This window comes from Pituophis catenifer, unplaced genomic scaffold (genome assembly GCF_029215685.1).
Source record: "Pituophis catenifer annectens isolate HBS135680 unplaced genomic scaffold, rPitCat1.0.hap2 SCAF_2, whole genome shotgun sequence".
Classification (NCBI taxonomy): Eukaryota; Metazoa; Chordata; class Lepidosauria; order Squamata; family Colubridae; genus Pituophis; species Pituophis catenifer.
The window spans coordinates 253,143,600-253,163,163 of NW_027256882.1; the positions used below are offsets into that span (position 1 = coordinate 253,143,600).

Here is a 19,564-nt window from a genome sequence, read left to right on the forward strand (position 1 = left end):
TGCAGTACTGCAGGCAAACTCTGCCCACAGTCTGGAGTTAGATGAGCTCAAGCTTGGCCCAGCCTTCCATCCTTCCAAGGTTGGTAAAATGAGAACCCAGATTGTTGAGGGCAATATGGTGACATTGTAAACTGCTTAGAGAGTGCTGTACAGCACTATGAAGAAGTATATAAGTCTAAGTGATATTGCTATTGCTATAATGGGTTATATTTGAAAACATTTTAATTAGAGAAAATCAATTTACATTCAGATTAAGATTGGTGATTCTACTACTAGCAGCACATATTATTTCTCAGAAATAATTTGAGGACTATTGTTTATGTTTTTAAGACACTAATTCATTTGTAAATGTCATTTATTGCATGACTGAGTATATCTCATCTAAGTCAAATTAATTTAATGGTGATTAAATTACAATGTCTAATATTGATTTAACCAATGATCAACTGGATTTATTAATAGAAATGAATTAGCTGTCTTCCCTGTAGACCCCACATGATGTGATGGCACTGATCTAGAATAGAAACTTCAGGTCATTAGATTTTTAAGTACCTCATGCTATTCTTTTAAAAATGTATTTTAGAATATTAAATATAACAATCATGGCTAGAACTAGTGAGGTCTTATATCATGGCGAGCACTAGTGAGGTCTTATATCAAGACCTACTTAGTGGCGATAAAAGCGGCGAAGTGTAACTACTTTTCCACTCATCGCATCGGTAGATAATCGCCAAGCCGCCCTGTTTAGGGTGACCCGCTCCCTTCTCCATCTGGGAGCGTGGGAAGACCCCTTGCAAAGGCGTGCTGAGGATTTTGCGTGTTATCTGCATGATAAAATCACTCAAATTTGGGACGGCTTGGATTCTGACTGGGTGGGTTCAGGCGGGGTGTCTGAGGCAGGTCTTGAGACTGTTATCTGGGAGGAGTTTGATCCTGTGACTCCCGAGGATGTGGACAGGATGCTGGGGAGGTTGAACGCAACCACATGCTTATTGGACCCGTGTCCCTCCTGGCTGGTGCTGGCTACCCGGGAGATTACACGAGGCTGGCTCCAGAGGATTATAAACGCTTCTTTAAGTGAGGGCTTCTTACCTCCCGCCTTGAAAGAGGCGGTGGTGAGGCCCCTCCTCAAGAAGCCTTCTCTGGATCTGGCTGTTTTGGCAAATTATCGTCCTGTCTCCAACGTCAAGAGTGTGGTGGCGCGACAGCTCCCACAGTACCTGGATGAAACTGTCTATCTGGATCCGTTCCAGTCCGGCTTCAGGCCTGGGTACAGCACGGAAACGGCATTGGTCGCGTTGGTCGATGATCTCTGGAGGGCTTGGGACAGGGGTTGTTCCTCTGTCCTGGTCCTATTACATTTCTCAGCGGCTTTTGATACCATCAACCATGGTATCATGCTGCGCCAGTTGGAGAGGTTGGGAGTGGGAGGCACCGTTCTACGGTGGTTCTCCTCTTATCTTTCCAACCAGTCACAGCCCGTGTTGGCTGGGGGGCAGAGGTCAACCTCGAGGCACCTTGTTTGTGGGGTGCCGCAAGGGTTGGTCCTCTCGCTTCTCCTGTTCAACATTTATGTGAAACTGCTGGGTGAGATCATCCGTGGATTTGGGGTGCGGTGACATCTGTACGCTGATGATACTCAGCTGTACATCTCCACCCCAGACCACCCCAACGATGCCCTTGAAGTGATGTCCCGGTGCCTGGAGGCTGTGCGGGTCTGGATGGGGAGGAACAGACTCTGACTCTACCCCTCCAAGACCAAGTGGCTGTGGCTGCCGGCGTCCCAATATAGCCAGCTGGTGCCATCGCTGGCTATTGGGGGTGAGTCATTGGCCCCCACGGAGAGGGCTCGTAACTTGGGCGTCCTCCTGGATGCACAGCTGTCTTTAGAAGAGCACATGACGGCCGTGGCCAGGGGCTGATTTCTATCAGGTTCACCTGATACGCCAGTTGCGTCCCTTTCTGAATTGGGACAATTTATGCACGGTCACTCATGCCCTCGTCACCTCTCGCCTGGACTACTGCAATGCTCTTTCATGGGGTTCCCCTTGAGGAGCACCCAGAGTCTCCAGCTGGTCCAGAATGCAGCCTGTGGGTTATTACGGGGGTGACATGGTGCTCCCATGTAACACCTCTCCTGCGCGAGCTGCACTGGCTCCCAGTGGTCTTCCGGGTGCGCTTCAAGGTATTGGTTCTCATCTTTAAAGCGCTCCATGGCTTAGGGCCCGGGTATTTACAAGACCACCTTCTGCCACCAATAACCTCCCACCGGCCAATCCGCTCCCACAGAGAGGGTCTCCTCAGGGTGCCGTCGGCCAAGCAATGTCGACTGATGACCCCCAGAGGGAGAGCCTTCTCTGTGGGGGCACTCGCCCTCTGGAACAAGCTATCCCTAGGAATACGACTGATCCCGGACCTCCGTACTTTCCGTTGAGCTTTGAAGACATTCCTATTTCAGCAAGCTGGGCTGGCTTAAAATTTTAATGGGTTATTTTATGGGCAAAGGGTCTTAAATTTTGGGAAGCCAATTTGATTTAATTCTGTTTTAATTTATTTTAATTTTTATATTGCATGTATTTTAATCTTGGCTGTTCACTGCCCTGAGTCCTTCGGGAGAAGGGCGGTATACAAATTTAATAAACCATAAACCATAAACCATAAACCATAAACCAGAATGTCTACACTAATTTCTGTCATATGACTATCACTCCCTCTTTCTTTAAGATACTGCGTGGAATGAGAAAAAAATACTAATCGTATTTTCATTACACAATTTAGTTATAAAAATAGTTTGGACTACATATACCGAGATAATAAAATTTTAAATCAGTTCTCCCGACCTTCTGAGGTAGTAGGATTGCACTTTTCAGCAAAAATATTGGCTGAGAATTGAAAGTTTCAATCAAAATTTATCTGGAGGATGCCAATTTGCAGAAGACTGACTTATCAAAGCATGGGCCCTGATTTTGTGTCACATAGTTTCACAATTGTTCCCACTAACATCTGACCTGAATTTTGCAAATTCAAAAGAAAAAAAAGTCAAAGACTTTGCATCTTAACCTATTATACTTACCACCCCACCAAAATATTTTCCTATGTAAAAATCATTAAGGCTATGCAGTTCCAAGTAAGTGGCTCCTAGTTCTTTAGCAAGTTGAATTCCTTCAGAAGCTGTAACACAGCTACCTCTGTCTGAGATACACAAAGGACAAGTGCAGGGGACTTCTGTAAAAACAAACAATTCAGTGATTCTAAACTCTACCATGTTAGTTATGCATTAAACCATGGAGTATTATACCCCTAAGGACCAGACTTGGACAAGAATTATACAATTATTTTAACTGAAATATTATTAAATATTATTTTTCTCTATATATCTTTAAAATTCTTCATGCTACTTAGATTTATCTGAAAAACAATTGCATCTAAGTTTTCTATGATGCTGAATTGCTTCCCGCCTGAATACAAATATGATTTACTATACCAAAATTACTGTGCTTGTACAGTAGGGGAAAAAAACTTTTTTTGGTAAGAGACTGAAATTTCATTCCTTGGTCTCCTTTTTGGATTACTTCAAACTGAATATAATAATCACTTGTATTTGGCAACAATTTAAAAAATAAACAATTAATGAGAAACTATCATGGCTATTATTTAACTATACTGTATATTGTTATAACAAATTGAATCTATTTTAAGAGATATATTTAGAATATGCTAAATAAAATTTCACTTCTTCAACAGTTTTTGTTTTCTTTCTCAGAACCTTCTATAATTCCCCAAACTGGGTCTAAAAAGTTTATGGATTTTTTGGAATAATATGGAACACTCAAGCTTCTCAGAAGTTCACAGAGAGTCGTACTGCTGAAACAAAGAATATTTGTAGCTTGGGGTTGAAATGAGGAGTCCTCAGTATTCTCTGACTTTGGTTGTTTTCTTGCAGACATTTCATTAATCTAACTAGGGTTGAAATGAAGGGTTCTTCGTATTCTCCGACTTTGGTTGTTTTCAAACTAGATCAGGAGATAACATCATCAGTTGCCAGTAAGGAGTGAGACAACTCCTTACTAGCACAGATGATGTTAGCTAGTTTGGTAATGAAATGTACAAGAAAACAACCAAGTCCAGAAAGCACCAATGACCCCTCAGTCATTGGTGCTCTTTTAAGGTTCCAACCACAAAATCACAATTTTTTTAAAAAAAAAAACAAGGAAGACAGAAATTAAAACCAAAGAAATATCTATTTATTATCTTTTCCCAAGGGATTACTTTCAGATTATTAAAAGCTGGTTTTTGAGAAAGAGTGAAAAAAAATGCGGCATCTTTGAGTTATAATTCTGTAGAAACATACTGATAAACTGCAAGAAAGAAGTAATCGATCCCAGACCAAATGCTATAAAGACTGTTCTCTTGAGTTGATAAGCAATAAGTGGAAACCACATACTTTAACATGCGATGTGAGTGGATAATTGCTCAAAAAAATTATTATGTTTGGCCAGACTGACATAAGAAGGAAGAGATAGCTGAAAAGGTTTATGGATGGGATTAAAGAAATTACAAGGATGTCTTTGGAAGTTATTACTGGAAACAAGTCAAGATAGTGAGCATTTATCCATTAAGTTATTTGATGGCACAAGACATCTGAATCTTGCTTTTAGCTGGTTCTCTCCTCACTCTCCAATTGGCTGAAGGAACACAAAGGCTATAGGGAGTACCAGAAACCTGACTCAATGAGACTTTGTGTGCATGAAAACATTTTATTGCTTACACAAGGTTCTTTCTAGATCCAAGCCTATGAATATGATCCTATGAATGGGGCTTCCCTTAAAGAATATCTAGAAGTTTCAACGAATGCAAAATGCAGTGGTGCACGCAGTTGTGTATGTTATTAGAAAAGTACACTCTTATGCTCTGTGAGCTACATTGGTTGCCAGTTTGCTTCCAGTCCAATTCACAATGTTGGTTTTAACCTTTAAAGCCCTTCATGGCAGGGTTTGGGTTACCTGACGGACTGCCTCTTTAAATGTATACCTGCCCAACCTATCGGGTCTGATAGAAAGCATACTGCAGGTTCCATCCACAAGGGACTTATGCTTGGTGAGCTTCTCTACCATGGCACCTCTGTCAATAGGACTGGGGTCTCAGGAAACGAAATCTTATGATAGCTCTATCACTGTGGGTGATTCACTTTCTCCTGTGCAGTGTGTTTTTTTTAATGATGAGTGTTTTATACTTTAAATAATAATTGTTTTTATGTATTTGTTTTAACTAATTGTACATAGCCCAGAGTCATTCTTGTGGAATGGGCAGTCATATAAATGAGATAGATAGATAGATAGATAGATAGATAGATAGATAGAGAGAGAGAGAGAGAGAGAGAGAGAGAGAGAGAGAGAGGAAAGACTGACTGACTGACTGACTGACTGACTTTTCAGAAGTAAACACTTCTTGTTCAATTAAATTCACTCTCAAACAGGATTATAACCTAAAGAATAACAAAATAAAAATACCTATGTATCAATACATGCAACATATATTCCACTGGTTTATTGACAGTTCTTGCTTCTTTTTTAAAAAAAACACAATTCATTTTACTGAAAGATTATCTTTATCACACAGAAATAAGCATCCTTTTTCATTTAAATGTTCAGCTAATGCAAACTTTCAAGTATGAATTATAGTCCTAAGTGAATAGGCTATCGAACACAATAAGGTGAATTCGGAACTGAAAGCTATCACTCAGCAAAGGTATTGTGATTAATATAATATTACAAGAGTATTCAATATTTATTGCTAGGCAGTCAATAAGCCTTGAAGACTGAATAAATAATCTCTGGAAAAAAGATATTCTTACAAGTGAACAAGCAATTATTCATGTGTGTGTTTGTATCCATAAAATTACTAAGACTTAAGATTAATTTAAATGCTTTTTAAAATTATAATGGTATACACTTCTTCCCAGTACACTCAAAATTAGTTCTGTATCCACTGAGTTTAATAAACTGCAAATGAATTCCACTTGATAATCCTTCAAACAAAAGGAAAAAACTCTCATCTATTAACAGTGGTAAATCACATTATAAATAACTAATTATTTCAATCAGCTTATCAACCATTCTAAATAAATTATGTCCACGTAGAACAACAGCAACACAATGTAAATAATATTTATAGTTACAGTAGAACCTCTGGTCACGAACGCTTCTGACCACAACCAAATCGGGTTCCAACCAAAAAATTCACCCAAAAAATATTTTTTTCACAGCCGATTTCCCCTTCCGCGCCATTTTTTTTGTAAGCGCCAAATTTCCAAAATTAGGTTCAGGTAACAACCAAATCGGTTTGCGACCAAAGTTATGGAACAAATTATGGTCATGACCAGAAGTTCTACTGTATCTCTATAAATACACCTATTAGCACATCCACATTGTTATTCTTCAGAAGTACTAGTGATACCATGAATAATGATTAAGATTTACTTCATAGTAAATTTTCATTCTAAATCAGGTATTAAATAAGTGAAGTCTTTTTATTTTTAATGTGACTCTGATACTGTTTCCTATTTTTCTTTGCACTTTCAATACAATTTTATCACAGTGCAAAGCTGTTTTTTCTTCCAAATCTGAAAGCTCTTTATTTTTTTCTTCCCCACCTAAAAATGCTCTGCAAAACATAGACATCAATCAAATTTAAGAATTCATGTATTGTAAGGCTAAACTGCTCTAGCTACAATATACAGCAATATAATAAAAAAGCATGCCTTGCATATGATTATGAAACAAAAGAACTTTTGGAGAAATATGTCCACTTGAAATCTGAAATCCCAAATTACAAAATTGGAGTGTACTATTTAAGCAGTCAAATTCAGTCCTGTAATCCGATGAAAACACCCCAAGCAATTAGTTAATTAGCCTCCACTAACACACACAACAAAGGGGAGACTACCACTTATCTGAGGAATTGGCTCTACTGTTAAACTGTTCTCACTGTTAGAAAACCTTTTCTAATTAAGTCAGAATGTATCTTTCTGCCCTGAATTGTTCTTTCTGACACCATTTCATATATTTGGAGATTGTATCATCCCTATCATCATTTTTAAGACTAAGCATACCTAGCTACTTAGAACTGTCTTCATACCATAGTACTTCATAGTCCCCTGATCATCCTCAATATCATTCTCTTAACTTGTCACAATTACTCTGAATTTTTCTTCTAAGTGCAGTATTCAGAATTGAGAGCAACATGAGGGGGGTCTGACTAAAGCAAAATAAAATGGAAAGAATGCATTATTTGGACATTATACTTCTGCTGATACAGTCTAAAATTGCACTTATTTTCTTTGCATCCACATTATACTGCTTTCTCGTAAATAGAGTACATCGGTGGTGGGTTCTAACCAGTTTTACCACTGGTTCGCATCGTGCACGCGCTTTGCGCGCAATCACCGTGCACGTCCTTGCTTCACTCGCACAGGCACCAAGGTTCATTTCATTACTTCCAGCCTACTTCAGCCTATTTTGATCACTTTCAATGTTGTTGCTAATGTTTTAACTATCCTAACTAATTTTGTAGCATCTATAAATCTGATAGGAATTCCTTCCATCTCTTAAACTAAGTTACTTAGAAAAATATTGAAGATACCAGATCTAGGACTGATCCATATAGCACCTGCTCAATATCTTACTTCAGTATTCAGTCGTAGCACCAATGAGCATTCTCTGAGTACAATTTTGAACCAAATGTATAGCCATATGTAACTAAATTGGTAAACAGCTTGTTTTGAATTGCTCTGTTGAAAGTCAAGATACATAATGACTACAGCATTTCCATAATCTATTAAGAAAATTACCTGATCAAAAATGAGATAAGATTATCATCCCAGCACCCCATGGTCATATGACCCCAATCTAGGTGCTTGGCAACCAGTTGATACATCCAGTTGTAGCACCCTGAAATCACATGATTATCATTTGCAACCTTCCTTGCCAGCTTCCCCAGAAAGTCAGTAGGGAACACAGCAGGAAAGGCCACAAGTTGCTGGAGTAAATCTTTCCCACCCACATGATGCCCCCTTCCCAGGCTCTCTGTGCTCTGCTGTACTGGTACTCGCATGCCTTGTGCATCCTGCCCAACTCATATCCCAATCTCTTCTCATGCTTCTGACACACACCTTTCAACCTCCCCAACTCACACATCTTGTGTACCTCACACTGTTGCGCACCCTCCCCTCCCCCTCCCCAGCCCAAACCAAACCTCTCATGTACTCTCTTGCATCCGCCCCCACAATTCACACCTCACCTCACCTCTTGCACATTCCTTTACACCAGGGCTGTTAAACTCGCGGCCCTTAGGCTTGCAGCCCTTGTCATGCACTGGCCACGCCCATGCCCGGTTTAGCGAAGGGAGAAAAAGTTGTGATACGTGACGTGACGCCAGGATGATCATGTGAGTTTGACACTCATGCTTTACACCCACCCTGACCTGGGCACTCGCCACACTTTTTTTTTTTTTTGCTTTAATTTATATGCCGCCCTTCTCCGGAGACTCAGGGCGGCTTACAATGCGTTAAGCAATAGCCTTCATACTTTTGTATATTTATACAAAGTCAGTTTATTGCCCCCACAATCTGAGTCCTCATTTCACCTACCTTTGAAAGATGGAAGGCTGAGTCAACCTTGAGCCTGGTGAGATTTGAACTTGCAGTAATTGCAAGCAGCAGATGTTAATAACAGTGCTTTAGTCCACTGTACTACAGGCTCTTCCTCTTATGCATCCTTCCAACCCATGCTGCACCTCTCAAGGATTCCCTCACATCCTCCCCAAACCCTTGCTATACCCTCATGCACCCTCTCCAATCCATGTCTCACACATCGGCTCACTCTCCAACCCTCATGACACCTCTCACATGCCCTCTTGCAAACTCTCCCCAACCATCAGAATTTCTCCCTCGCACCTCCATGTGCCATCTTGCTTTCTCCCAAACTCAGCAGTAGCCACTTACCTGCCTGCTGGCCTGGGACTTGCAACTTCCTGTCAGTTTCCCCACTGACTTAAGCCAAGGAAGTTGCCTTGCTTAATGGTCATAAAATTTGATTAACAATAGCAACTCATTGGACAGAGTTGAATAAATGTTGAATTAGGATTTATTATATAGTCTTATAGGGGAAGGCTGCTTTGGAATGTTATATTAATATATACAAAAGAGTAAATGTTACAAAAGAGTAAATGTTAAATTAGGATTTATTATATAGTTTTAAAGTGGAAGGTTGTTTCGAAATGTTATATTAATATGTAGATCTATGTATAGGGGAGGAAAAAGGGCAGATTATTATTAAATTGGGAGTCATAACAATATTACTGTGTTAAATCAGAAGTTATTATACAATGTTATAATAGAATGTTATTTTGAAATGTATGATAAAAGGGGGAAGTAATAATATTAATAATATTATTAGAAAGTAAGGGTCAGTATTTGGAGGAGGGAGTAAGGGGATGGTAAAATATTATATAATCTGTTATGAATTAGGTTTTTATTTTGAAGAAGTCACAGGGGAGACAGGTGGTGAGGGGGGGTTAGGGAGGAGGGGGGAGAAAAAAGGGGGAAAAATTTGTATTTGAAAACTTTTTCAATAAAAAAAAAAACAATAGCAACTCAGACTGCAGGAATTGCCATTTCTAAATGATGCAGTCATGCTTTACAAGCGCACTGCTTAGCGACCAAAATTCAGATCCCAATTGCAATTGTAAGCCAAGGACAATTTGTATAACTTCACATAAATATTGTCTAAAATCATTAAGTAATATTATGAAGAAGCTCAACTGCCAAATATGTTATGATCAATACTCAATGCACCACACAAACTGTTAAAATATCATGGAAATTATTAAAATTAATTTTCTTATCAAACAAAGACTGCTAATAAGTCTCTACATTAATCAGTATTCTACTATGGTCTTTTGGCATTAAGAGAATTCTGCTGCAGAATTCTTAATATTCAGCTGTGGTAAATACAAATATAATACCTACCCTAAGAAAAGGCTTTGTTACGGATATAATACAGTGGATGGCTTATTGCAAGTGTGTGAAGTGCAACATATACAAACAAAATGATGTGTTTCTTTAGCATGCCTAATCTACTATGAGTTCAGGAATCACTGAAGTTATACTAGTTTTGTTCCTATACAAGTTCAGAAAGGCACGAATGTGCTCACAAGGAGGCAAGTGAAAATATGAAATGCCAAAACATCATGTCACAAATCCTACAACTTAAATATAATGAAAATAATTAAGTATGATACAATAGACTTTGCATCATGACATTTTGTCATCTTTCCATCATTAATTGTAATTAGTCATATACTTCTATGGAAAAATGATACCTTCCTGGGAAAGTTTGCTCTTCAGAGTTGTACCAACCAAGTTTTCAAAGAATCACATTCTTCAACTCCTAACTCAGAACACTGCTAACATTTTTAAAATGAGCATACAGGTAGTCCTCGAGTTACGACCACAATTGAGCTCAAAGTTTATGTTGCTAAGTGAAACACTTTTAGTGAGTTTTGCCCCATTTTACAACATTTCTTGTCACCATTGTTAAGTGAAACATTGCAGTTGTTAGTTAAGTGAATCTGGCTTCCACATTGATTTTGCTTGTCAAAAGGGGATCACGTGACCCCAGGACACTGCAACCATCATAAATATGCCAAGCATCTGAATTTTGATCATGTGACCATGAGGATGCTGCAATGTGAAAAATAATCATAGGTCACATTTTTCTGTGCCATTGTAACTTTGAACGTTAACTAAATGAACGGTTGTAAATCAAGGACTACCTGTATAGCATGATACTGTTCCGAGTTATTCTCATTTTTTTCTCTTTCAACTGGAACCAATCAAACCAAGTAAAATGTTTTCTGGTAGAATATTAAGAAGTATTAACTTTATCATGACTGGTCTAATAACAAAGCTGTCTCATCATGATTCATCCAACACTTAGCATAATACTGATATCTCAGCTGTTTATAACATGACTTCTAGCACATACCGTTTTGTCTTGCACCAACAGCAGAAATTATAACTGGAACTGAACAGTGACTAAGTGTTTTCTTTATCAGTGGTGCATAAATATCTTTTACTTCTTGAAATGAAGACTTGTCATTTACAGAATATTTAATCACAATGATATCTGCTTCTCCAATGAGGTTCCGAGATGTGTACCAGTCACTTTCAAAAATATCCTATATACAAAACAAAAAGATGGAGCTAAATTCCCTTTTTTTATTGATCAAGAGATGAGAGCACACAACTGCATAATAACTGAAAGTTTACTAAAACTTAGGATACATTTCTTTTGGGGATATTAAAAATGTGTAAAGTGTCTGCAATAAATCAATTTGTTCAAACTTCATCTTGCTTCCTATGTCTTGCCTGCAGCAAACTTTATGTAAATAAGTCTGTTTTACAGTTATGAGTTTGTATACATAGGGTGACTAGATGAAACTAACAGTTAACAGCTGTAAAGAATTTCCAATCCAGCTGTCTAAATTTTAAAATGAATTTTCTATTCAATTATTGATACATTTTATATATAAAATACATGCATCAAAACTACTACTCATTTTAGTTAATTATAGCAATATCAGTTTATTGGGGCAGAACATTTTGAAAGCAGAAGCATTTGACTTTTAAAATGTTATCCTTACTGGAAATTAAAGAAAAGATATAACTGAAAACTGAAAACCCTGACCTGGATTTACTGGATAAATAACTGCCATTAGTTCTTCATTTCTGAAGATCAATAAAACCAGAAATCAATTGCTAAAATTCCTAACAAAAACAGTGCTCTTTTTTTTAAAGGTTGTTCCAACCTCCTTTAATGATTGAAGAGCAAACAAAACATTTTACAAGGGCAATTAGAAATACTTTTTCTGAGATACTGAACGTGCCAACTTAGGTTTTCCTACATTTTCCCAGCATTTACGAATACCATTGTACCCTTTGATCACTCCACCTTTTATTACAACCTTTATAATGCTTTTAAAGTTCAGGTTAGAATCATGATACATTTATTCTTATAAGAAATTGAAGTTCAATTGTTTTTCCTGTAACATTCTGGAAAGCTCATTACTTTAGAAATGAAAGTTAGTCTAATGCCCTTATTGTCAGCTGATGAAAACTTTAGGCCTACTATGAGTGAATTTTTTGTTTTGTTAGGTTGTAGTATCACAATTCAAAGGACTTCAGAAATCACAAAATTTGAAAACTCAATTAGATTGTCCAATATTTTAAGTAACTGAGAAAAAAGAGAACATAGACTAAGTTCAGAATGTTCAGAGGTATGAGGAATACCTGCGAGCGGGGATGGAATGGAAAAGAAAGACAAAAGGTATGCAGGAACAATATTAAGAGAAGGCACAGAAAAGACCGTAGGAATAACAAAATTGAAAACACATAATGTAGTTTGACATAATGAATATTCAGAAGTTTTACACCATGAATATCATGGACTGTATACACTTCTCAATCCACATTCTGAACCTAACAAATTATCCATTAGGAAATATTAGTGTTGAAATTCCTAGATTTTTACACATGCAAGATATTGCTTAACCAATGTCAGATATTCCTAGATATTGTCTCTCTATTTCAAAGATTCAGAGATCCTTATTCACATACAGGCAAAAATTGTGAAGTGGGATTAGAATCATTAGAAAATAGCAAACATTCTATCTTAGTACAAATTAACATGGTAAATACCACAAGCAATGTCTGATTTATATGTATGTAGAACACTTTACAAACTGCTGGCAAAGTAATGACCTCCATAAAAAGTTAATCTCAGATGTAGTTCTATTTCTGAAATCTTATATAAGACATGTAAGTAATGGTTGAAATGTACTTTTGAGACAAAAATACAGGATCACCAGGATCGATAATTTTCAATTATCTGTGTTTGCGTGTAAATGTATGAATTTAAAGTTAGTATGTAAACTTAGGGCATGTTTTCATAATCACTTGGCACAGACAATTACTTTCAAATGTGCCCCAATTACTCTTCTGTCCCATTAGAAGACTTGAGTACTAATTAGATTTTTTCCCCAAAGTTATCTATGCATATTTCATATACAACACATTTCATGGGTGGGGGAGAGAAAGGGTGGACTGAAGCTGAGTATCGATCCAGTAAATATAGATCCTAGATGTCATCATCAGAATAAATTAGAAAAAGTGGTTTTGAGCATGTCTCTTCAAGCAAAAGTATTTTAACTAATTCTTTGTATTAATTAGCTATTAAACCTGTCCCATCTCCAGACAGGAAACCCTAATCCTAAATGAAACTTCTATAAAAGAAATCCTTTTGGCTCAGACAACTGCAGTGGTTATAATACTCTAGTGTTATATAATTCTACTATTCAATAATGTGGGTGACAATAGCGTGAAAAACAACACTGTGGTAAGAATGATAAGAACTGACTCATTACCTATCCCTCTTGTTTAGCTAACTTTCTTAGTTTTCCTGACCACCCTGCAGATAGTGATTACTTCTGCTGTGTTGTCCTGGTATTCTAAAAATACATTCACCCTAATATTCCTTTTAACCTCTTTATGTCACAGATTGGAAGCATATTATTTACATTATAAAGGATTATTTTATCATTTAAAATTAAAACTCTAGGAATATCGTCCACAACTATCAGATAGTTTCAGGGGATGGATCCTATTAAAATATGTTATCTATCAACAATAACTAAGATAAGCAGCATTTCAGTTGTAAAGATTATAATACCAATATAATCTGATAATATTGATAGACTTTCATAGAAATGTAGCTCTCTGCTATTTCAGATACTGTATTTCTTGTATTTAAAATTTAAACTACAAGCTATTTATTCACATTCATATAAATCACTCAAAATCTCACATAAAGATATGAATCTAGGTAGTTCCTTATAAGAATTCTAATACTAACATCAAAAACATAACTAAAAGCTATTTTTTGCATAATTAAGAAAAATAACTGTCAATTTTTACAAGTTTACATTCATGCAGTACAAATAATATTCTAAGCTGAAAGTTAAACAATTTGCTTTTAGAAAAAGATCCAAATTAAAATTTAACATCGAAAAACCATATTATATTCTATTGGTTTCAGTAAAAAGTGTTTTATTCTATGACAAAAAAACTGTTTCAATATAGGAATAAAAATACTTTATATATTTTAAGCTTATCAGATACCCCAAAATATATTCAACCGGGAGCAATCTGTAAAAGATTCAACTCTCTTTTTTATCCAATTCAACATATTAAGGGGTGAATACTATTTTAGCACTTGGCCCAGTTTATAGTAAAACTACAATTCTACACATGATTGCAGTGAAATAAGTCTAATGGAATACTTTGAGACTTAGATACTTCAGAATAGACATGTTTAAAACTAATCTATAACTTTTTTTACTACATTCTCTTACCCAGAGAGGACAGTCATGTACCACCAATCTGACATTTCCAAACACACAAGCTTGATACTCGGTGAATGCAGGATTTCTAAGGTAACTGGCAGAGTTTAGTAACAAATTACTGTCAGTCTCTGAAACTAAAGCACTTCTCCCAAGATAGGTCCAGATCAAACTCTTCTGCTGATCATCCTCAGAAAATCCATCTCTTTCATTACCAAAGGCTACAATGTGAACAGACCTACAAATAAATAACATTTCAATGTGTTGAATTAAACATTTACTAAAACAAAAGTAAGAAAATATAGGGCGGGGAAAAGAGGAAAACCAAATTATATATATATTAAAAAATGGACACATAGACCGGTGTACACTGATATAAATATATATTAAAAAATAGACACATAGACCCGTGTACACTGATATATAGACACACAGATATATTTGATTTTAGCGGATTCCTAACGCTAAAGGAATAAACAATAATCCACATACATGATTTTAAATCCAGAAGCACGAAAGCAAATTTCCTTGGACCTCCACAAAAGCTGCTTGCATTACAAATCCAAAGCCGTTTGAATGTATTCTTCCTCCATTTCCTGAGGCTCTTTCATTCACCTAGTTGAAATCGCGGTTGCTCTGGGGAGTTTCCGTTCATGTCTTGTTGAGCAATCTTGTCTCTGTAAGCCAGAAAGAGGGTTAGCTCCGTGACAATAGCTTGCTTGCTTGCTGTGCTGAAGATGAAATTAGCACATAAACTCAGCAACTACAAGCCTCAAGCTCAGCCATTGCCTCGTGACGTCAGTATACGCTACCAACAAAGAATATTAACATCCGCAAAAGGAAGAGCGCTCTATGTTTCTGCAAAGCCTGATACAATCAGGTGAAAACCCACACACATAAACTACAGCTTTGGGAAGGGTAGCATCTCACTGAACAGAAGGAGACTACGTGATATATTGCTGCTGCTGAAAAGAGATGCATAATAAATCCATGAGCTCACTGGCAGCCAATCCACTTCCAGAGTTGCCATATGCAAGAAGTCAGGCAGATCAAGTTAAGAGAGATGTCAACATTCTAGAAAAGAAATGTCTCCAATTTAAAATACCTTCCACTTGCACAAGACAGTAGCAGTTTTTAAAACAGCAGGAATACAGAACCTTTCAGATTTCACATTGTGCTGTTTATTATCAACTAGCAGGCTAACGTTAATTTTTACTTAATCTTAAAATAATCTGTTGGATGTATTTTTCAAAAAGTTTGCAATGATTTCCTTATTTCCTATGATCAGTTGAAACAAATGTCATTTTGAAAAAGAAAAAAAATGAGCATTTTAATTTCAGCATTTGCCCTGCCCTAGGCACATCTATAAATTAATAATATTATAGAAATATCATTGTCAATAAAACTCCTGAAGGAATATTTCAATTACAAACTCTGGTATTTACATGAAATGCAGAGAAAAAGACTTTTCATATATATTTAATATAGTAGTTAAATCTGTATTGCTAAAATGGGGGGAAAGCATGCAACATTATTTCATTTTCTCCCAAATTGCTAAAGTATTGTTATTCAGCCTTGAAATGTAAAACAAGTTAGGTTTACAGTAACTTTAACAGACAATAAAACATATTTTCCAATTGATTTATTTTCCAAAATTTCAAATATAATGTTATTCAGAAAACAACTTGCTTAATTTAATGAATTTAGCATAGTATACATAGCAAATATTTATTTAACCTACTGTCATTGTGCAACCAAAGAGGCATTCTCTAGCCCAAGAGGTAAATATTGGCAAACTTGGGGTTACAAAACAAATGTTGAGGAGAAAATCTGGTAACTCAAAACAGCCCAGTAAGTACGAAGAATATGCAATGTATACTGACTGTTGCAGGTCAGAACACAACATGAGCAATTAAGGGAGGAATTGTATTTTTGATGAAAGGCCTGGAATTCTAACAAAATAAATGTTAATAATAAAATAACTCCAATTAAAGATGATCCACAGTAGTTTATTATTTGTCCCACTTTTGGAAAAACAAATTCTGGGAAAACACTGTTTTACACACTAAATATTTTATTTATTTTATTTCCAATTTATATACCGCCCTTCTCCCTGAGGACTCAGGGCGGTGTACAGCCAAAATTAAGAACATGAAATACAAATATTAAAAACAATTAAAATATATATAAATTTGGCCAAAAATTAAAAATCACAAACCAATTAAAATATTTAAAAATTTCTTCTTAAAGCCAGCCCGGCTTGCTGGAAAAAGTAAATATTCCCAAAGGATTCTGGAAAGTTTGGGCACACATACAAATATCCTCAAATGGAGCCAAAAGCCTGCAGGGGAGCTATCATTATAATACTTCATATCTCCTGTGAATTAAGACAGCCAAAGAAATATATCTTTATTTCTATTTCAATACTTCGATCCTTTTATTTTGGTTTTTTCTTTCTGTTTAACCCAATTGGAGTTGGGAGTTAACTGTGCCAATTCCAGGCTGATAAATTTTGTCAGCTGCTATTGGGCAACTGTCAAAGCTCAAAGGAGGCTTAGGCTCCTATGGGTCTTTGGCTAATAATGACATGCCTGTTCTAGTTGATGTTGCAGGCAGGGAATGTTATATAAGTAAACTTGGTCATCTTTGTTCACCATAATGGGATCTGTAATTTCCTAGACAAGAAAATGCTCTGCAAAGTTAAAAATAAAGCACAGCCTTAAGCTTCATGTTTGTTTGTTTGTTTGTTTGTTTGTTTGTTTGTTTGTTTGTTTGTATGTTTGCATGTATTGTAAGACAGAACCAACAAAGATATGCAGTTAGAATTTAGCACTAAAAAACATACAGTGCAGTGTCCAAAAATATTATAAACTCTTATTAGTCTTCTAAAAGACATTAAAAGCAATAAAATTAAGATTGTTTGTTGCAAGCCAGTATGTTTTATTAAAGTATTAATATGTATGTCTGCTCAAAACTATATGAATTTCTAACATAAATCAATGTAAATTATTTAAATTGTTTTTTCCTTAGTAATGTATATTAACTGCTATAAATCTGTCTAACCTGATATCCTTTATTGTTGTATGAGTAGTTTAACAACCATAATTAACCAGATGTTGAGCTAAGTGGTCGCTAAGTGAAACTGTGACCATACTTATCTTACTTCAACCTTGCTTTACAAACCAAGTCGTAAATGCAAGAACTGGTTGTAAAGTTACTTTTTTATCACTGTTGAGCTGTGAACAGTTGCTAAATGAATTAGTTGCTAAACATAGATTACCTACAGCTTAGTCTTTATTATAAATGTTTAACCATCCACTGTAGCTTATTCCCAGATCTCTTCAATAAGGGAGTCAAGCTACAGTCAAAATACAGCACATAAAATGAAAGCCTAAACATGCACATTAATTTTATTCTGATAATTCAGTTATAAAAATAAGTGTCATAACAATATCTATTACTTTAACCACCCACTGTAGCCTGATAACAAATCTGAGATAATATTCCAGCCTGGAATATAGATTTATTACCTAAACAAACATCAATGTGATCTCTCTCATATTACAGTGATAAAGCAAGATGTTAAAATGGAACTCAACGTTTCTCTCTTGTCACACCAAAATTAGTAGACAGACAAAAGCATTTTTAAAAGAAATTTATTTCAGATTTTATATGATAAAATCAAACTTATGGAGAAAATAGAAAACTTTTATTTTCTTTGTTTGAATATAAAAATAATTTAAGAGCTCTTATAAAGAATAGAGTTGTACATAATTCTAAAACAAATCTACTAGCAGCACGTTTATTAAGTACAGTACTTTCTGCATTTAAAGAGGATACTTTGAAACAAAGAAAAATCATTTTGAAACACAAAAAATGGGAAGGCACAAAATATCAATATCTGAATCACAAGCACTGCTGCTTCATTTCATTTTAAATCTCTTCATTCAAAATCTGATAACTCTAACATTGCAATTATTTTTTGCAGAATTGTGTCCATAATTTGTTGCAGATGACCTGAAGAATGATTTGTATACAATGAATATTACTGATGTAAAGTTAGGGAAGTTTTATTGGGCAAGAGGCTTTTCATTAATTAGATTTTAATGAGAAAGTGATTTTAATGGGAAAGTGGCTCTATCCCTCCCTCCCTCCATGCCAGAAAATAATGACAGTGCCAGTGGCTTTTAACATTGACTACAAGGTAATCCCATCAGATAAATTAGAATAATAGAAACGATTTTTTCCTGTGACTTTACTTAGGAAGATGAAGCATTAAAATCTGCCTGATTATTATTAATAGTAATAATAATTCATGTTGCCTGACTTCCAGCAATATTTTTCTTCATGGCAATACTTAGATAGAAATGAGTCACTATCCCACTTCCATTGTTTCAAAAGGAAGAAAAATTTAATCGGAATTTTTTTTTCCTATTTCCAAATACAGCATATTTCTGTAGTGTTTAGATTCATGTGTATTTAAGAAGGTACATCTGAAAGAAATTGATACCTGTAGTCTACCGAAAGGAGAAAAACATCCTTAGGAAATTCTATCGGGATTTTTTTTTAAAAAAAGAATACAAATATGCAAAGCTTTATTTTCTTGCTATTTTTAATTTAGAGATCGTGTTTTAACATATTAAAACTCCATCCCATAAATGTTCCCCTTTAGGGGAGAGATGGGAAGAAGATGCTGACTGCCTCGGTAAATGGGACGGCGACAATGTGGATTCTCAGCTATTCCCACGACACGGACGGGGGGGGGGGGGGGGGAAACTTTCGATGCTTCCCACGTCAGTCAGGTAACCTATAAATAATTTAGCAATAAAGCTCGGCCAGCCAGCGCTTCCTCAAAGGCCGCGCCCCGCCATGAGGTGCAGGGGTCAAACGCGGCGGTCAGCGAGCAAAGCAGCCACCGCGGCCTCGCTCGTCGCCCGCGCTGCCCCCTGAGAAGCAAAAACGGCTCCTCGCGTTCTCCGGTTGCCTTGGATACCATGCGGAGGCCTTCTTTCTCTGCAGCCTTCAGCCGTTTGCCGCCATTCGGAGGAACGCGTGCCGCCGAAGACCGGTTGCGGTGGGATAGCATTTCGGCCTTTCTCTTCCCTCT

General features: G+C 36.4%; 1 protein-coding gene across 1 annotated transcript in view; it reads right to left on the reverse strand.

Moving 5' to 3' along the window:
* The window catches only part of RHOBTB3 (Rho related BTB domain containing 3), a 34,517-nt gene extending 14,974 nt beyond the window's left edge, over positions 1-19,543 (reverse strand). The window contains exons 1-5 of the mRNA XM_070934541.1: positions 19,451-19,543; positions 14,950-15,002; positions 14,470-14,695; positions 11,046-11,238; positions 3,074-3,225 (exon numbers count right to left, since the gene is read on the reverse strand). Coding sequence (XP_070790642.1) covers positions 3,074-3,225; positions 11,046-11,238; positions 14,470-14,695; positions 14,950-15,002; positions 19,451-19,543 — 717 coding nt within the window. The remainder of the gene's footprint in view (positions 1-3,073; positions 3,226-11,045; positions 11,239-14,469; positions 14,696-14,949; positions 15,003-19,450) is intronic.
* Between the last annotated feature and the right edge of the window lie 21 nt (positions 19,544-19,564).